Raw genomic sequence first — 19559 nt, 5'->3', positions numbered from 1 at the left:
CTTCTATTTTTCCACTCTATATTCTCGCTGTTCCTTGGATTCCAATTAGATAAATGGTAGATCGCTATGCTGTGTACCACGTCTCCAACACAATTGCCAGTTAAGTTCCACTGTTTCATTTCTGTACTTCAGCTTAATATTTTATATTGACCTGTCTTCCAGGAGCAGTTTTACTAATATTCTACTTCTGGTTTATATTTATAAGCAAACACCTTCCCCCACCCAACAACCTTGTTTAATGGAGCGCTGACATAGCAGAACTCCAGAAAAACGGAACTGTTTCTCAAAGGTTTTTGACTTGCTTTTTGGTCTCCTACCCTAGGCAGCTTAAAAGTTCACCAAATGTTTTGAAGGGTAAACTGTGGTTTAGCCCTCTCAAGTCTCCACTGTTATCACCCCAGCCCTTTCAAAGTGCCCAAATTCCACACGTTGTTAGGTTATTCAGCAGCAGGCCCCTCACCAGGCAAAGCATGAATCTTGCTGTGCCCTGTGGAATCAGCAAACACCTGCCACCGACCCCGCAAAGAGCTGCTGCAGATGACCTCACTGCAGTACTCTCAAATCTTAGCTCCACATTCCTCATTGATTTAGGGGCTGATGCCTCTCAAGGGATAAATGTGGGTATTCACCTATTACAGTTATTGACACAATTCTGAGTTGGTCTCAAGGTACTTCAACCCAGGAACAGACATTTTCATACTTACTACCGCCCCCTGACTTTTTGTCATTTATTTTCCAAGCAAACTCACTAATCCTGTTAAATTTCCCACATTCTGGAACTGGCTGTTTCTTAGTGGGATGTTTAACTTGTTCCATTAATTCTCACATTTTATGTAAAGTAGCAGATCTAAACCTTTAAATATATATATGTACATGTATATATGTATATATTTATATACTATATATGCATATACGTATTATATATATACATATATATATACACATATATATATATAAAATTAAATTCAGGTGCTTTCAGTCTGATTCATGTGTTACACACTTCCCTTTGATTTGACTAGGTCCCCGATCCCCGCCCCAAGGCAGAATAGCATAGGTATGTAAAGATACGTAGACAGATCACTTCTGTTGATCTCTGGGAACAAGAGACAGGGAACAAGGAAAAGTAAAACAAGGAATGAGGAAAAAACAATTGAAGGCTGCATTAGAGAGCTTATGACCATGGGACACCACAGCTCAATTTTTGGGGGGTTCTTTTTGAGGATCTAGGTATAGAACACATTGGAAATAGTCTGCCCTGAGACAAGGAAGAGAGTGTTTATTCACCATGTCATCTTCACAACTGCTGATGGGCTGCCCAATCAGGTTTGTGTGGGCATCCTGACAGTAGTGCCAGGGTAAGTCCCAGAGCAAATTTTAGAGATATCCAATGTATCTGAAGCAGGGTGCTGTCAGGCTACACTTGTACACAGATGGCTGGCTCAGAAATAGCCAGAGCACAAAGACAGGCTGATGGATGTACTGGACATATTTCATGCTCAATCTCATTTTCTTACCCTGTGGTCTCAACAGCATTGATATATATTTCCATGATCCCTTCTTTGTTTCATTAAGGGCTGCAAGTACCGTTTTTCTAACTTTTATCTTTATTAGGTGGAATTTTCCAGCATGAACTTTTTGACTACCCTACAGGTTCAATTTTGTTGCTTTAGAGATTGGTAGCATATCAATTTGTCCTGAAAACTGACAATAAAGGGAAGTGAAATCAAGCACTCATCCTGCCTTTCTTGTACAGTGATGAGGTTATTACGAGTTAAAAATAGACACATATACAAATATTTCATGCTCAAACTGTCTCATTTTTACATGGCCTGTAGAAATCCCTTCAAGTTGGCTTGTATAACCCTTTGACAGAATCCCAAGTCTTTAAGAGCCTCCTTGAATCCTGGACATCTTGTACCAGCTATGAACTTGTACACTTACTGCCCTGGACCTATTAGCTGTTTTGCAAATAAGTTCTTATTCCTTTTAATTGCAAATGAAAATGAAAGAACACCATCTGGGTACTAGTGGTGCTCATTGTTACTGAACTGTAATTACTCTAGACCTTTTCATGTAGACAGGAGTGGAAAATATTTACTGTTTACAAAGAAAAATAAAGCATATAATGAGGTTTCCATGTCAAATTTAAGATTACTGGGGTCTAATGTTACATGATTATTAATCTATAATATACTTTTAATAATAATAAAGATATCAAGATTTTGTGAAATTAATCATGAAAAACCACATTCATTAGTCTAAGATTTTTTTCTGTCCTTAGTGTATATCCTACTGACAATGTAAAATTGAAATAGTGTGTTTGATCACTTGAGATTATTTTTTCTCTATGTAGTAGTTCACTGTCCTCTCCTTCCTCTTTAGGGAACAATTTTATTCATTTTGTATACACCCCCTAATTGCTTAGTTTTGAAATATAAGGAAATATGTACATATATATAATTGTAATCATTCTCCTTTTGTTACCCTCAAAATAACCATATAAACTACATGTGCTTTCTATATTCTCACTCTGGAGATCATTCCAGTTTAGTATAGAGATCTTCACTCCTTTTACACCTGCGTAGTCTACACTGCTGTTTATTCAAACAATCCCCTATTAATGAATATTTGGATTGACTCTAATCTGCTTTTAAAAAATAACCATGGATACAATTTGTACTTAATACCTGGAAGTTAAAAAAACTGGCACTGTCATTCTCTTGATCACTCTCCTGATCCTCAGACTTCTTGAATTCCCATTTCCTCAACTGTAAAACAAGGAATTTTAATATGACTTACCTATCCGGGTTAAATAAAATTGCAATTCAAAAAGTATTCCCATATATGTTAAGAAAAACTGAAATAGCCACTAAAATGCATTCAAAATAAATAAATTATATAATTATCACTACACAGATTCACCATACAGCTCATTTCTACTTAAGAGATTCATATAGACACAATGACAAAATAGATTGTGTCCACAGAAAGATCAAGAGAGTGAAATTTCAAGAAACTATCTTAGATGAAATAATTCAAGAATTCAGTTAAATATTTATTGAACAAATGCAGAATAAATGAACTAAGGGCTGTTATAACCTTAAGTTACAACAAACAACTTCAAATATTCAGAGGGCTGTCACACAGAGAATGAAAGACTTGCTCAGTATTTCTCCAAAGGGCAGAACTTGAGCCAAGGGATAAATATAAGCAACCAATGGGCTGCAGGATAGTTGCACAAAGTGTATCATGTATCTTCATAGCTTCTTTGCCCATATAATGCATTCTACACTTAAGTTTCTCCTTCTAAAAGGAGACAGCACAAGTTAATATGTCTCATGAATGTCTTAAATAAGTTGCATTTTCATGGCAAGCCCTCCACTGCCAGCAATGGATATACTCACACTATTGGAAAAAATCTAAAGTTAACAAACTGGTTTAGTATGGAAATGGTCTATTTGTTCCTCAGCTATGTTTCTGTATCTTACATTAGTGGCTCTCAGGAGGTGGGGGGTGAAATGAGAGCATGTTCTCCAAAGAGGGTGAATCATAATCCCCAGTGATTCAGATACTGTGCCTGGGGACAATCTTTCTTCAAGTCCAAATGAATCATTATAATTATCAACCAATGGTACATATAAGAGTATGGCATGTGCTGGGACAGAGAAAAGACAGTTGACAAACACTACTCTACATGAAACAGGAAATCTTATTTTATGAGTCACTAGAAAACAAACTAACTGTAATACTGACAGGCTCCATCCAGATTATTAAATATTACAAAATGAGAACTGTTTCAACAACTATTCAGCATAATGTTTAAGGACAAAATGTATATAGTATATTTTATATTCTATATGTATTTTATCGCATACTCAGTAAGGAATGCTGAGGTGCTTAAGCCATCCAATAAATTGAAAATACAAACTTTACATTTCTACATTTGTCAGTATACAGGATTCTGAAGATGAATCTTGAACTCAGAGTGATAAATCAGTTTTCAAGGAAAGCCACATAATCCGTCAGTCTGGCTAACTGCTGTTCATTGGGTATTGGGGGAACTGGAGCAGGCTCTGTATGTTAAAGAAACAAACACACTTCAAGTTACATACCACGGTAACAAAGCTTTGGCCCCAACACCTACCTCCCCTAATGCCTTCAATTTTTAACAGTAAGTTAACTTTCTTAGATTTGTCCCGGTTTTAGACAAAATCTTACATCATAGAGGCTTGGACATTTTTGAAAAGCAAGCCAACAAGTCTCAACTTTTATGAGTATCGTTTTACCTAACTGCTAGTAAAGGCATGTCTCATGTTGTTGTTACTGAAGTATTCTATGTAAAGGTTAAAGACACTTTTATCATTCGACGTCTCTTTTAAAAGATCACAGCTCTTCTTGAAAACATCCTTACCCATGCAACATTAAATTCAAGAAATAGAGTGCTTCCCATGCCCCAGACATCACTGAAGAATATTAAATTGTCAATAAACCAAAAGAAAACCCACAAAGAACCTCAAGGAATTTACATTCCAACATTTAAATTACTACACGTCAGCCTGGGGACGCCTTCTGAATAACAGTACTGGTGAACAGCTCTGGCAGGCCTCCCTGACATGAGAATAAGAAGGCTCTGCAGCTGGCCCAGAGGAGGCCACCGCCTCAAGGCAAGCTCTGGGGGAGCCCAGTTTCACTCCTGTAACCAGATGTATTACTACACATTTATGAAATTTAACCTCTGTTTACAAGGTAAGAAATAGATAACACACACTCACACACACATATACATATATACTACAAAAAAGAAATTAGGAACAATGAGACATTAAAAAATGTGCATATGAAAATACATACCTGATAAGGGAATAAACTTGTTAAAGGAAACATCCAGGGCCCCTGCAACTAAATTAAAAAAAAAAAAGTACAGCTCAATTTACAGAAGTCATTGTAAAGATCTTTCATAGAACATGCTATTTTCAGCACAACATGCATTTATGGCCATTTATTTCTCAAACAGGGATAACAACTGTGCTCTATTATAAGTCTTTATTATATTACTCTTCCCCCACTATCTCACTTGACTGGGATCATGTCTTCTCACTCTTTGTAACTCAAAGGGCTGAGCACATTGAGAATCCTTTACTGTATGTTCAGCAATATCTAAACGTAGGCATTCCGAGTAGGTGGAAGGAAATTTGGGCTGACGTGGATGAAGGTGGGTTTATGGAAGTGGGCATTAAGCTTGGCTCTAAAGACCTGGCAGAAAAGACACTCCTGGTCAGCAGGAGGAAGAGAAACTATCAGGCGGGAATGAGTGTGGCTCACTTCCAACAGGAAGACTGAGGGGCTGGGAATTCAGATAAAGACAATGAGGGTAGGTCATAGAAATTAAGGCCTTAAAAGGAGGGTTAGGGAAGTTAACTCTGTGAAAGTGGAAGCCACAGGAAAAGTGCCTGTATGACTTGAGTGCAAACAGAAAAGGGGGGCAGTTGAATATTTAAACATTTTTTTTAATACAGACAACAGCTTGGATATGAAGGATAAGCTCAGTTACAAATGGCTCCATAAAAGGATGGAGATTAATATTTAGTAAAAACTAAGGTGTAAGGACCATGAAACACCTACATAAAATCATTTATATACAGGAAATACATTTTTAAGAGTTTAAACTAGGTGATCCTTTCTACCCAGTCTACTACGCTTTATTTAAAATGAGTTATTTCCATTGTGTTAGTATAGCAGAATTTTATATCCAATTATCAAAAACCAAATACTGAAAACCTGAAGCAGTCTTAGAAGAGTCCAGTGCTGCATACATGGGTGAAAGCTCCACCTACCTGGCTTTCTGGGCAGAACCATTCTTGTGGTGGAATCAGCTTGCCATCCTTGTTCTAATATGCCTAAAAAAGTATATTACACATAAAGATCCGGAAAGAATAAAACACCCCACAAAATCCACAACTTGTCCATGACATTAGTTGTACAGAAGACCTGATGTGTTTAGTATAACCCGTCACATGCATTTTTACTAGAAAGGTATATTACAAAGGGCATGGAAACTTATTATTGAAATATTTCTGAAACAGGTATCAAAGCCTCATTTTACTCTATTAGGTTGCTATAATCATTAAAAGATGGTTAGTTTTCTGTCAAGAATATATTATAGTATTAACCTCATCAGTATTATTTAAAACAAACATAAGGAAAGCTAATATGGCGCCTTTTGTGACCATCATATCAGTAATAACAAAGATGGCAATAATAAAAACAGCTTCCATATACGGAAGGTTTACCTGTAGGTACCAGACTACGTGCTTTTATAGGGATGATTTTATGTAATCACCACAACTCTACGAAGTGGGATATAGGGCCATCGTTTGACAGGTATGGAAAATAAAGTTGAGGGAAATTCAAGTGATTTGTCCTAAGTCACAGAGCCACTAGCATCAGGGACGGGTGGTACCAGCATTCACATCCAGGTGGTCAGCTGAGAATATGAGCTCTGAAGTATGTTATATATAGAAAATAAATGATGGACCAATTTTAAGAGCCAAAATAAATAAATGTTTGTATGAGTAAATAAAAGTAATAACTTAGAACTTTCATTAACCTATCTTCATGTATCTACAACTATGCTAGGCCCTGGAAATTTAGGATGTAGTGTGTGATGGTGCTCATATTTTAGCTGGAGAATCAAAAATGTCAATCATGGCAAAACAATGCAACAAGGTGTATAGAATATATATATATATTTTTTTGATATGGAATCTCACTGTGTTGCCCAGGCTAGAGTGCAGTGGCACAGTCTCAGCTCACTGCAACCTCCACCTCCTGGGTTCATGCGATTCTCCTGCCTCAGCCTCCTGAGTAGTTGGGATTACAGGTGCCTGCCACCACACCTGGCTAATTTTTTGTATTTTTAGTAGAGACGGGGGTTTCACCATGTTGGCCAGGCTGGTCTCGAACTCCTGACCTCGTCATGATCCACCCGCCTCGGCCTCCCAAAGTGCTGGGATTACAGGTGTGAGCCACTGCACCTGGCCAGGTGTATACAATATTCTATAACAACAAGCAACAGGAAGGATTAGTCTGGGCATCAGCTGAGAAATGAAAATGTGAAGTTACATTTGGAGAGACCAGCAGGTATGAGTGCGGAGCAAGCAAGCGCCTACGGTATGGGTCAGAAATGGCAGGGAAAATGGGCTGAAAAGGGACGTGGGGATGATGCTGCCTTTATCAAACAAGGGCGAAATAAGGATTTCCAAATATGAGTAAAGAGACCAATTAAGACATATTTTTGTAACCAACTGTGTGGATATTCACACATTTGCTTGCTATAGAACTATTAATATGCTTGACTGCAGGGTGCCTGCTGGGTATTCCACAACACCTGTTTCATATCACCTCTCAAAAAACACAGCCTGGACTCCAAAAGCATATTCTGTTCCAAGTGTTTCAGAGAAGACTGTGAACCTACAATTCACACTTCTATTTTCCATTTTCCTTATAAGTAAAAAGTAAGCCAAAATTACCTTTCACAGCCTCTTCTACAGGAAGTCCAACAAAGGCTGCAAAATCATCGGCGATGATTGAAGTATACGCTTGAGAGACGAGGGCAAAGGCGCGTCTCCTTGTTGCATCTATTGTGGGAGTGGTGGGTTGGCAGAGAGTGAACCAGGGAGCAGCATTTTCAAAGCACATTGTTAAATCACACCACTGTCCTTGTCCAGTTTTCTAAGCAAGGCCAGATGAACCCAAAGATTTCTGTGCTTATAGATACAAATATATATGCCTAGTATGTAAGGGGGGTTCAAATACTGCTGGAAAAAAATACATTTCTTACACTTCCTCTTGGATGAAAAATCTCAGATAATGAAAATTACAAAGATGGAAAAAGGTTACTAAACACAAGGCTCTAACCCTAAGAAAATGCAGTATGTTTATGCAATGGGGATATAAATTTTACTTATCTTATTTCATTTACAAATGCTGGAATCAAAGGAGCAGAAAACTGATTTGCGTAATCAGCTGTCCTTTTCAAAAACGTCTCTAATACAGGACCACACCTGGGAGTTACAGAACAAATCTTGTAACTGGAGCATTCTTCCAAGTCTGCATCAAACTCTTGACTGAATTAAGGTTCAAAATCCTAAATTCCCACCTTGAAAGAATGACTCTAAGAAGGGACTGCCAAACAATACCAGCAACGAAAACTTTCCTGAAAGTGGCATTTAGGATTGTCCCCAGGCTTCCATACCCAATTAAATAAACTCAGGAGTACGGTAGAGTTGAGCACTGTGAAACCAGCTGGGCTTTCTCCCTGGGCAGTGCTCTTTGGTAACGCAAGAGCTCCTCCACCTGGTGGTCAACATGCTTAGGAAATAGTCTGGATTTTACTTTCCATATTTAATAGGCCAGTGTACATATGTAAAACAAACACCCTAACATATTTAAAATCTTCTCTCCATTCCTGGGACATTGTCAAACTACACCAATTCCCCCAGATACCCTTTGTGCCAAACTAGTCCACTGGCTCTCAGACAAGTCTTACACCTTCTCCCCCTGGGGCTTTTGGTTTATGCTATCCCGTGGCCTGAAATGCCCTCCTGTCTGCTCTCTACCGTTCCTAAGTCTGTTTATAATTCATTACGATCTCTGCCCTTCTCTAAACTCAGCAGTATTGTTTACACTTCTACTTTAACAAGCAACTTTCCACTACGGCAGACACTGTTCCACCTACCCCCTTCTTTTCAATTATATTCCAAACTTCTCGACAGGAAGGGGTATCTCTTATCCTCATAGTCCCCCAAACATCTAGCACCTCCAGTGAAAATATGCCAAATACATGCTTGTTGATGGCATCACGAGGACCAAAATGGGGCGCGACTCCAACACTTAAGCTTTGTTTTCTCAGATTCCTTAAAAACTGCCGACACTCCCATCCCTTCCCTTCATCTGAGCCCGACATCCTTTCCAGCTTTCACTCAGCCACTGTCTGCTCTTCCTTCTGTGGCTTTACGCTTATTATTGTAGGTTCCTTCCTTCCTTCAACCAGCCTGTAACCTAACAGACTTTACGACACCAAGAAACGTTTTCTATTAAGGCTGCATACATTCAATGGAAAAGAACTGAGCCAACAATGGAAAAGAGCCAACAATGGAAAGTATACTTTTTTTTTAGAGAAGTAAAAGTATACACCATAAAACTATATTCATTTGGTAAGTCAACTGTATTTCAAAAACATTTACTTCAGTTCAAATATTCTGGTCATATTTTCAGAGTGGGGAATAAAAAAGGAATAGAGTAAGAATGGAGGAGATAAAAGGGAGAGAAAAGTAAAAAGATATCACTGGAAAAGGAAAGAAAAACATGTGATGGGAGAAGTGAGTTGACGAAGCAAAAATAAAGGCTAAGTGTTCTCTGTCTCAGAAGCTGCAATATCCACTTGGCACGAATCACATCTACATTCCGACTAGTCACTCTGTGATCCTCAAGTTGTGAAATCTGTAACCTCAGGCCCTAGAATGACACGCTGGAAAGTGGAATAAATTGAGCCAGCACCTAATATCTGTGGCAGTAGTTGATGGAACACATTTTTGGTGAAAACAAATGCTAACAGAATGCAAACTCAGTTGTTCAACAAATACTCAAGTGCCGCTCATCCATCACTGCCAGTGCTGGAGACAGAAGGGAAGATGAGCTAGTCACTCCCATCCTTTTGAATCCTCCTCTGTCTTTCCCAGCCATGCTGTATGCCAGGGAGGTTGGCTGCCAATGCCTGTTGCACCTGAACTCTCTTGCTTTGGCGAATTGGGGCTCTATCAGGTCAGAGGCTGGGAAGGAAGGTCAGGGAATTCACTTCCTATGCCCTTTCCCTGCCTTGCTCCAGCTGACCTTCTGTATCCATCCCATGGGGCAGCCCCAGTAACACTGGCCCCTCGCCTTGCCCTTTCAAGCCTCAGATGAGAATGGCTACTGTCTACCTAGTTCCTAAGTACTTCCTCAGCCCTTGTTTCCTGCAAAAATAGTTCTCACTAGCTTCTCTTAAGTCATTTTCAGTTTTCTAATAGGACTGTGCCTAATTTAGAATAGAATGGAAAGAGATCTAAGAAAGTGATTGTTCTCAACTAGAAAATAAGTTTCTAATAAGTTAAGAAGCAAAATGTTAAATTCATCAGTAAGACCAATCTGTTAAGAGACTATCCTGACCTGGCTGCATTTCACAAAGGAAACCACAGTACCATTCATGAATCTGGAGATCTGTAAAAGTCTCAGGATATGTTCAGGAATACTGTAGTGCTTTAGAATAAGGTACATGTTTATATATTAACTCATTTACAACCTGAAAAAGTACTATTTCTAATCACATTTCACAAATGAGGAAAATAAGACACTGAGGAGTCACCCTAGTAAGTGACAGAATCAGAATTTGAACTCCGGAAGCACGGACCCAGAGCTTAAACTCCCACATGGTACACTATATAGCCTTTCCTGGGTCTACTGAACTGCTTGCCAGGAATTCTCAATCTCATGGAATTCAGTGAGAGGAGGCTCCGGGAAGGAATAAAACTACGGACCTGACGGTGCACAACAGAATGCTTGCTGAACGAGTAAGGAGTCCCCAAGCCCAGTCCTGCCAATCAACCCGCTGTAAAACACTGGGAAAAGGCACATGGCCTGTGACCGCCCCACCACAATCACAAGGCTGAATCACGAGGATACTATGGAAGTCCACTATAACTCTAATTCCTCAGGGCTTATATGAAGAGGTTTCTAGTGCTACTTTCTGAAACTGCCCCTGCTATACCTGTGCAATCTTCTTCCCATCTATCTGCCTGCCTTAGGACTCTGCTCATTTCATTCACATTTAAAGTAGCTGCCTCCTGTTTTGTCACTTACATTGTTATGTTTTATGCTGCTAAGAATTTTACCATTCCAAGGGAATTATGTGCATTTCAGAAACAATCTCTGCTGTCTGCTGCCCTGTAAAGCTGATATCCCTTAGCAGAGTGATGAAAAGTTATTAAAAAAATTCCTGCTCACTGACTTCCTCCACAGCAGGAAGGCATACAGTGAAGGTGGATATTAACTATGGAAGTAAGGGTAACAATAAGAAATAACAGTACATAACAACATAAAACAAGATTATATAATTTTATAAAGAGTGAACCAGGAGGACTGGAAGCAAATGCTAGGGGTGAGAGACTGTAGAGAGGCAGGGAATGAGATTTTATTGTGGGATCAGTGCTCTGTCACACCAGGCTTGTAATCTTTCAAAGTAATTAAAAACACATTTGAGCATCTATGTACTAAACTGATTAGTTATAAAATCCAGAAGCTTAAGACAACACCTATCAAAGGCTGAGGCTGACAAAATTCAAAGAGCAGTCTCTATTTTCACATCTCTACAAACCCATACCTTAAACTTATTAGACTATTACAAGATCTCATTTTAATAGCAAAAAAAACTCTTAAAACTGATGAGCAATTTCTGTCTAGAATTAAGAAACAACAAAAGCACAGCAGCCAATGTAATCTCAAGCAACAAAAAATGAAGAAGCATGATTAGGGCAAATCTAAAAAATTCTGAAAACTGCTCTTTTCACCTATCAAAAATATCTACTTAAACACACACCACTGATTTATTACTTCAACACTGCAGCACTTAGGGACTAAGTCTCATCTAATTTCATTTTTAACCACAAAGAAACACTACCTCTAAGTGCTTCCATAATAGGCTGGACCGTCTCAGACCACTGGTGAGCGTTGATGGTTGTATAGATCCCAGGGAAATCTCTCTGCCAGATTCTTTGTCCTACTGACCAAATTCCCCCAAGTTCAGAATTTGCCTGCAATAAATATTATTGCCTTAGAGGGTATTCACTCTATAAATGCACCAATGATTGTATCTTAAAACAAAATACCAGAAATGATATAAAAACTTGTTAGCTACATCATTAAAACCTAATTCAACATTTATTTTAAAAGATGCAATTACTTTTTCAGCCCAATCACTATCAAAAGGTTTTTAAACACTATGAGCAGTAAGGTAAAATTTATCTGTAGGGCTGATATAAATTTATTACAATAGCAAATTAAGGCATGAGAAAGTAGTCAAAAAACATTTCAGAATTAAGCCTGGGGACTAATTAGCTTAAGGATTGTTTTTAAAGATGTTGTATTTGTATTTCATAGATACATTATGAATATATATTTAGGTCAAAAGTAATAGCAAAATGGTTAACAATAGAGACTCTCAATCTAAGATGTCATACATTGTAGCCTAAGGATTGAGTTTCCACTAATGCCATTGAAACTTATGTGCATAATTTATAGTACTTCTTTATTTAGCCAAAGAAGCTGAGGAATATTCCAATCTTACTTAACAGAATAGAATGTATGAGGGGAAAAAAAAGAGTAAAACTACTAATCCGATCTCTTGATGAATATCAATAAAGTTTAGATGAATTCTTGGTAATATCCCGAGAATGTTAAAAATTTCACTTGACACTCATGTTAGACACATGGAATCATTTGACATTAAAATTTTACTTCATTCCACTTTGGAAGAACCTTTTCACAGGCTATTTCTTCTAATCTCCCAACCAAAATAAGAAATTTAAAATCCTAATTAACAAAAATAATCTTATTGCTGTCAATCATTCTTAGAGTATTCTTGTAAACGATGGCAGTTTCAAAATAAGTACCATTATAGGAAGCAACATAAACCAGTTGAAAATCACCTCAGCTGCCTCCGCCACCTCCAGGAGCTTCCTTCATCTAAACTGGCTCAGCTGTTTAACTAGGAAAGCTGTACATAAAAGCGTCTCAAGAAATCTAATCAGTAGGAACTGAGCAGAAATTCTACACCATCCCAGCAAAATTCAAATTTCTGATTAGAGGACTCTGAAGATTTATTTCGAATCCTTAATACCAATCTGATGACTATTTCTAAGATGTCAGATAGAAAACATAAGCTTATAAAAGGTTGCCATTTAAGGGAATGTCATTACATTAAAGCAGTAAAATAGGTTTAAAGGATACTTACAGATTTTATAGCAGGTGGTATTCTTTTCCAAAGATATCTTGCATTATTCCTAATTTACGCCACCACAAAGAAGAATAATCAATTAAAAACATAATCATCTCAGTAAATGTTAAAAACTACCAGGTCCCAAGCCAAACATACAGAAGTATACTTTACATAACACAAAGTAAAATTTAGTTTTATATGAATTTGTTTTGGGGAAACAATAGTGGTTTTCCAGATAAAAAGGACATGAAATATTTTTACCAAAGTAATATTTTGCCATTTCTAGTGAATTTTTTAAAAATAATAATCCATATCCTAAATTTAGGCAACAGCACACTAAAAACATGAGGATTTATAGACAGTCCAAATGATTTATTAGGATATAAAAGTAAACAAATTTATGTACTATCAAGGCTCTAGCATTCCCTGACAATAAGCCTGGTACACAACACTTGTCTCCCGATTACAGCCCCTCCTACCAGTGGGACACAGCTTCTGAGGCAGGAGTTTTTATGGGTTTGGAGGCTTGAACTACAACAAACATATAATGACAGTTTTACAAAACAAAAACAAAAACAAAAACCTTACATATGTGTAATAAAAATTTCAATTTAGTTTTTAAAAAGATATAAAAGAAAGGTTTTGGAAGAATTTAAAATAAAATGTTATCAGGAATCATCAGTGAGTCACAGAACTATAGGAGACTTTTTTTTTTCTTTTTTTCTTTTCTTTTTTTTTTTTTTTTTTTGCAGTTATGCTTTCCTTTTGAGACAGGGTCTCACTTTGGTTGCCCAGGCTAGAGTGCAGTGGCACAATCTTGGCTCACTGCAGCCTCGACTTTCTGGGCTCAGGTGATTCTCCCCACCTCAGCCTCCCGGGTAGCTGGGATTAGAGGCACGCGCAACCATGCCCAGCTGATTTTTTGTATTTTTAGGACAGACGCGGTTTCACTATATTCCCCAGGCTGGTCTCAAACTCCTGGACTCAAGCCATCCACTTGCCTCGGCCTCCCAGAGTGCTGAGATTACAGGCGTGTGCCATGGCGCCCGGCCTAGAGTAGTTATGCTTTCTGACTTTTCCATGTGAACGTGAAATAGGATTAAAAACAAAAAAAACTTAAAAAATCTCATACATGTTTGTAACGAATTCCTCTTGGCTGCAATCTTCTCTTTTCACTTCTTTTGTTTTATTGATTACATATGAAGTTAAGTAAATAGAGATCATAAAAGTTTTTTAAAAAGACAAAAAGGTTAAATGAATTTACCGACGTAATTTGTCATAATAAATTGAAATGTTTTCTAGAAAGTATATGTAAGACAATGACGACCTAATCATAATTCATTAACCTATGATTCAATAGGAAATAGACTTTAACAATTACTGTAATAAAAAAGGTAGCTCGTTGTGCCTATGTTTAGTGGTGCTACTTCAGTGCAGAAATATTTCCATATAACTTTGAGAAACCTGTTGCTCTTGGCTTTAGGTTAAACATACTTACATGTCATTATGGAGCAAATATAAAGCTAGAAGCTGACCATACACTGGGGGTGTAGCAATTCCTCCAGGGGCCTAGAAGGCCAAAAATGAAAACAACACAAAACAACACAAAATTTTAAAAACCTCATTTACCCTTTAACTTTCATTTTTAAAATAATATTTTATAACTGCTAATTTTAAAAGTAAGCCTTTTTAATCTAAGACTATAAGTTATCTTATAGTCCTATTATAGATTTAGAAACAGCTTAGAGAAGTATCAAACACGAAAATTCTGAGTATTAAGTTCATATTCGTCATCAGCTTTGATTTATCTCCCTTTGGGCTTCAGTTTCTTTATACATTCAAGAATATGTAAGTGGATCCCCTTCCCCAGTTCTCAAATTCCCATTTAAATGATCTTACTATTATAAGAAACAAATTCGACAGATTCCTGAAGCATTCTGATTCTGCCCATTACATCAAGCGTCCTGAATAAGAGACAGAAAATCACCACAGCTGCGTTGCAAAGACAATTCTTTCAATTTTAACTCAACTGGAAAGTATCTATTAGTGAGCTGCTGCTTCTGGATGTTGTCTCCTTTATTTAATTTTAAAACTAATGATATAAACCCTTTTTAAGTGTCTAAGAAAAACATTAACTTTAACAGCTGCATAACTTTCATCTGTCTTACTGAAGACAAAATGGCAAGCTTACTTGACAACATTACAAAAAGGCTTTGTGAGTTAAAAAAAGGTTACAATGGTCACATCTTTCTTGGTGTGTGTATGAGTTGCGGTGTGTGTGTTAGTGTGTGTGTGTATACCAAGATCTTTAATAAAACCCACATTACTACCCTCTCCCAACCCGATACTGGGAAGGAAAGATGGCTAATTAATATGAGCTCATCGGTAGGTGCTGGAGCAAAGACACACAGGGTTTTCGGGCTCACAAGCTGAAGACACATAACAAAAAGGTCCCGGCGAGTTCGGGGAGACCGGGCCCGGTCGGAGCAGGCCGCGGCGATCAGGGATCCACACGTCCACCTCCCGCGCCCGCCCCGTGAGCTCCCAAAGCCCGCGAACCTCAGACCCCGTTACCCTGGAAACTGGTGCCGCCCCGGGGCCTAAGACTACTCCGCAGTTTCTCCCAGCGCGACGCAAAGGGTTACCTCGAGCTCCTGGTTCTCGCACTGATCCAGCAACTTTTTGAAACTAAAGGCGCTTTCCGCCATCACCGCCACTGGCATCTTCGCGGCCGGCCTCGCCGCTGCACCTTCCGGACAGCCAAACCCCAGACTGTCCCTCAGGCGTCGCGCCCGCGATGACGTTTAAAGCCGCCGTTGCCGCCGAGCGCCCCTGCGTACCAGACCGTCAGTTCCGGGGCGCCATCAGACATCGCCGCGGCCGGGATAGGGCGCCGCCGTTCTGGCCGGCTCTCTCGGTGCCCTGGAGGACCTGGCCGGCTTCGCGGGAAGCTGTGCTCAGAGCGCGCGGCCGCCCTCTGGCAGGGAGGAGCTCGTTGCACTTTTGAGGGTTCTTCACGAAGACATCCAATACATAGAAAACAAGTAACAGCAACAGTAACGAATTTTTAAATATTAAAATTGCTGGGGAACACGACGGATCCTGCAGCTGCTCGGCTGTCCTGGTCGTCAGTTACGCTAGGGCTCCGCACCGTACCCTGCATACCGTAGGTGCTCACGAAACGTTCGTGAGTTCCCTGCTTTGAGGAAACAAACTTAAAAACTCAGAATCTAAGGTGTGAGTCTCCCCAAACCTGCTTGTTGGGCAGCGTGCCCCGCCCGGGCTCGCCCTGCACGCCCCACCCCGGAGCCACGCTTCTCCAGCCGGGACCCCTGCCTCCTTCCAGGCTATTCTCGGAACCGCAGCCAGAGGGAATTTTTTTTTTCTTTCCTGAAACGTAGAGCAGATCTGGTTACTCTTCTGCACAACGCCCTAAAATCTAGGGCCCTTCCCATCCCTCAGAATTTACATCTAATTCTCAGCTCCCCTCCGGCTTGCTGTAGCCATCCTGGCTTTTGTTTAGCACAGCACTTATTGTTAGCGACATTATATTGTATATTATTTATTAACATATTTGTGTTTTACATCCCTCACTAGACCCCCAGGAAAGAGGCTTTGATGTGTTGCCTGCTGCAAGGCTGGCTGCATAATTTGTGGAGCTCAGAGAAAAGTGCGGAGCTTCCTTGTTCAAAAAACAGAAAGAAAGTGCCTCTGAGGTCATAAAATATAAAACTTTCTCTTTCCTCTCAGTTTCTCTCTTTTCATAGTGTTTTTATGTGTTATTTAATATCATTCCAAGAAAAATTTAGATTTAAATTGTTAGCATGAAGTTCACCATCCATCTTTACGATGTGCAATGCCAGTTTTAAATACTGATATAAGTGCACTGATCTCGTATGTGGAATCACAGAAATTATGCAATTTGTACTTCATAGCTTATACATGCATATAGATTTTGTTTTTACCAGAACCACGCTGGTAAAAACAGATGCTGCACAAAGTGAACTTGCCCGTTTTCATCGCACTTTATGTGCACGAATTCTACCTCTACTCTCGACCTGGGACTCACCGATGCGTAAGGAAGGACTGAAAAGCAAAAGAACTATGGACTGGCCTTTTGGCATGATCAGGTGTTTAATATAAAGAAGTGCATGAATAAGAAAATATATGATATGTGTGATGGTTAATGCTGACTGTCAACTTGATTGGATTGAAGGATGCAAAGTATTGATCCTGGGTGTGTCTGTGAGGGTGTTGCCAAAGGAGATTAACATTTGAGTCAGTGGGCTGGGAAAGGCCGACCCACTGTTAATTTAGATGGACACCATCTAATCAGATGCCAGTGCAGCTAGAAATGTAAAGCAGACAGAAAAATGCGAAAAGAGAGACTGGCCTAGCCTCCCAGCCTACATCTTTCTCCCACGCTGGATGCTTCCTGCCCTCGAACATCGGACTCCAAGTTCTTCAGTTTGGGACCTGGACTGGCTCTCCTTGCTCCTCAGCTTGAAGACTGCCCATTGTGGGACTTGTGATCATGTGAGTTAATACTTAAACTCCTCTCTCTCTCTCTCTCTCTCTCTCTCTCTCTCTGTCTCTCTCTCTCTCTCTCTCTCTATATATATATCCTATTAGTTCTGTCCCTCTAGAGAACCATGACTCATACAATATGGTTTCTTCATGCTTCTTAAGACGCCATTGCCTTCTTTCTGCCTTCGAAACAAGTTTACTCTCTTAAGGGGAAAAGTGTGGCCTTTCGGGGTGTCAGCACCCAGCTCCCTCAGTTGTAGATACAGCACGAGTACCTTGTGCTCACTTTGAGTCTTGCTGGCCTTGCAACATCAGGGGTCCACAGGGAATTCAGTGTGCATGGTGCATTATGAATGCTGTATGGAACATCAGTGGCCACACGTAGAGGCCCGTTTCCCTGGCTCATGCTCCATTGTCTTAATGGACCTCACTTACAAACCACAAGTTTACAGATAAAATTATTAAGCATTTCAAGACAGAAACAGCCATCCTTGATTTTTTTTTTTTTTGGCGTAATCCACAACATCTCTGTGTGGAAATGATTGTTTAGTAATTCCCTGAATGAAATGTAAAGAAAAAAAAACACTAGTGTGTTCCTCAAGGAACTGCCAGCATTAAATAGAAGGGCACATAAGTAGTTAGCAGAACTAGAGAGATCTTGGAGTAATAAAGAAACAGAGTTTCATCCACGGCTGCAAGGAAGAGAAGGAATGAGGGCAGTATGATTCTAAGATCACTTGACAGAACTATGAGGAGCAGGATTTTGAAGCTTGTAATAATGGTCTCTAACCCTTTTCGGGCAAAGAAATATTCAGTAGAAGCCCTGCTTGGCTATTTGATCATTTAAAGGGAAAACTATAATGTGAAAGCTTTGGCAGGTGCTTTGGGCCTCTAAGAGGTGGAAACCTACAAAGGTGGCTGTTTGCTGAATAGGAAATCCCGGTGAGGCTTTCGATACATATCACAGGTTAGAGGTGGAGATGGGGTGTCACTTAAAGGACTAAGCTGTTCTTTGGAAGACCAGTACAGGAATTTGGGAGTTGGAGCCTGGGTGCCAGAGAGGGTAGGAGGAGAGTCCTTGGGGGGCAGAGAGGAGTCTCTGGGAGCAGTTGGGGTCTAAGGTGAGACCCTGGCCTGGACACTGGGAACTCCAAGTGGCAGTGAAGCACTGAAGCGTCTTCAGGGCTGTGATGGTTGACATTCAGTTTTAAGTTGTCACTGTACTGTGCTGGAGCCACCTTTCCCCCCAGACTTTTGATAGTAAGTGAGAGAAGTGAAGGGGTACAGGAAAGGGCAGTGTGGTGTAAAAGGCTGTCATCTCCGGAGGTGCGACTCAGAAGAGGGATCGAGACTGGGAAGAAGCAAGAAAGTCAATGACAGGCACCCACAAGGACCCTCTGTTCCTGGAGATGCTGGCTTTAGAGTGGGAAGGACTGCGTTTCTCTCTGCTCTTGCAATGAGGGATGGGGTCAGCGTGCTGAAGGGAATCATGCACTCCGGAGGCTGTAGCATGGGGGTCTCAGACCCATTACCACACCTGGTCTTCCCCTTGTGCGAGCTGGCCCTTTTTCCATAACTCTTCTCTGGGAGAAGCACAGTGATTGAGGAGGTTGGAAATTGTACTAGGATGGCTGATGCAGTTTGGATGTTTGTCCCCTCCAAATCTCGTGTTGAAATGTGATCCCCAGTGTTGGAGGAGGACCTCATGGGAGGTGATTGGATCATGGAGATGGATCTTTCACGAATGGCTTAATGCCATCCACTTGGTGATGAGTGAGTTTTCACTCTGGCAGTTCACGTGATATCTGGTTGTTTAAAAGAGCACGATATCTCCTCCCTCTGTCTTGTTCCCTGTCTTGCCATGTGGCATGCCTGCTCCCCCTTCACCTTCCACCATAATTGGAAATTTACTGAGGTTTCCCAGAAGCAGAAGCCGGCACTATGCCTCCTGTACAGCCAACAGAATCATGAACCAAAATAGACCTGTTTTCTCCATAAATTA

The 19559-nt window shown here is 39.9% G+C and overlaps 1 protein-coding gene and 1 long non-coding RNA gene across 3 annotated transcripts in view; one reads left to right on the top strand and one right to left on the bottom strand.

Moving 5' to 3' along the window:
• Positions 1 to 3034: 3034 nt before the first annotated feature.
• COPS8 (COP9 signalosome subunit 8) lies at positions 3035 to 17560 on the bottom strand. 2 transcript variants are annotated; one of them, XM_055380638.2, is made up of 9 exons: positions 15676 to 15830; positions 14930 to 14994; positions 14529 to 14599; positions 13046 to 13094; positions 11714 to 11846; positions 7530 to 7637; positions 5835 to 5897; positions 4852 to 4899; positions 3035 to 4073 (listed from the first exon to the last, which is right to left on the bottom strand). In XM_055380638.2, coding segments are annotated over exons 3-9 (483 nt in total). In that variant the 5' UTR covers positions 14531 to 14599; positions 14930 to 14994; positions 15676 to 15830; the 3' UTR covers positions 3035 to 3993. The 2 variants fall into 2 exon arrangements, with proteins under 2 accessions (XP_055236613.1, XP_004033462.1); XM_004033414.5 differs by lacking the exon at positions 14930 to 14994 and having other exon boundaries at positions 15676 to 17560.
• LOC134756689 (uncharacterized) overlaps positions 15880 to 19559 on the top strand; it is a 73639-nt gene continuing 69959 nt past the window's right edge. Inside the window, exon 1 of the long non-coding RNA XR_010129732.1 lies at positions 15880 to 17566. This is a non-coding gene — a long non-coding RNA (uncharacterized lncRNA). The remainder of the gene's footprint in view (positions 17567 to 19559) is intronic.

The sequence above is a fragment of the Gorilla gorilla genome, chromosome 11 (assembly GCF_029281585.2).
Source record: "Gorilla gorilla gorilla isolate KB3781 chromosome 11, NHGRI_mGorGor1-v2.1_pri, whole genome shotgun sequence".
NCBI classification, from domain to species: Eukaryota; Metazoa; Chordata; class Mammalia; order Primates; family Hominidae; genus Gorilla; species Gorilla gorilla.
The sequence above is the reverse complement of the archived record's forward strand: the minus strand, read 5'-3'. Positions and strand labels throughout refer to the sequence as shown.

Excerpts from the sequence above, each read along its gene's own strand:
- COPS8 (XM_004033414.5), bottom strand. The coding sequence starts at position 15,753 with ATGCCAGTGGCGGTGATGGCGGAAAGCGCCTTTAGTTTCAAAAAGTTG. Across the intron at positions 14,600-15,675 it reads GCGAGAACCAGGAGCTCGAG|GCCCCTGGAGGAATTGCTAC; the intron begins GTAACCCTTTGC and ends TTGGCCTTCTAG. Across the intron at positions 7,638-11,713 it reads TATTATGGAAGCACTTAGAG|ATGCAACAAGGAGACGCGCC; the intron begins GTAGTGTTTCTT and ends CTCCCACAATAG.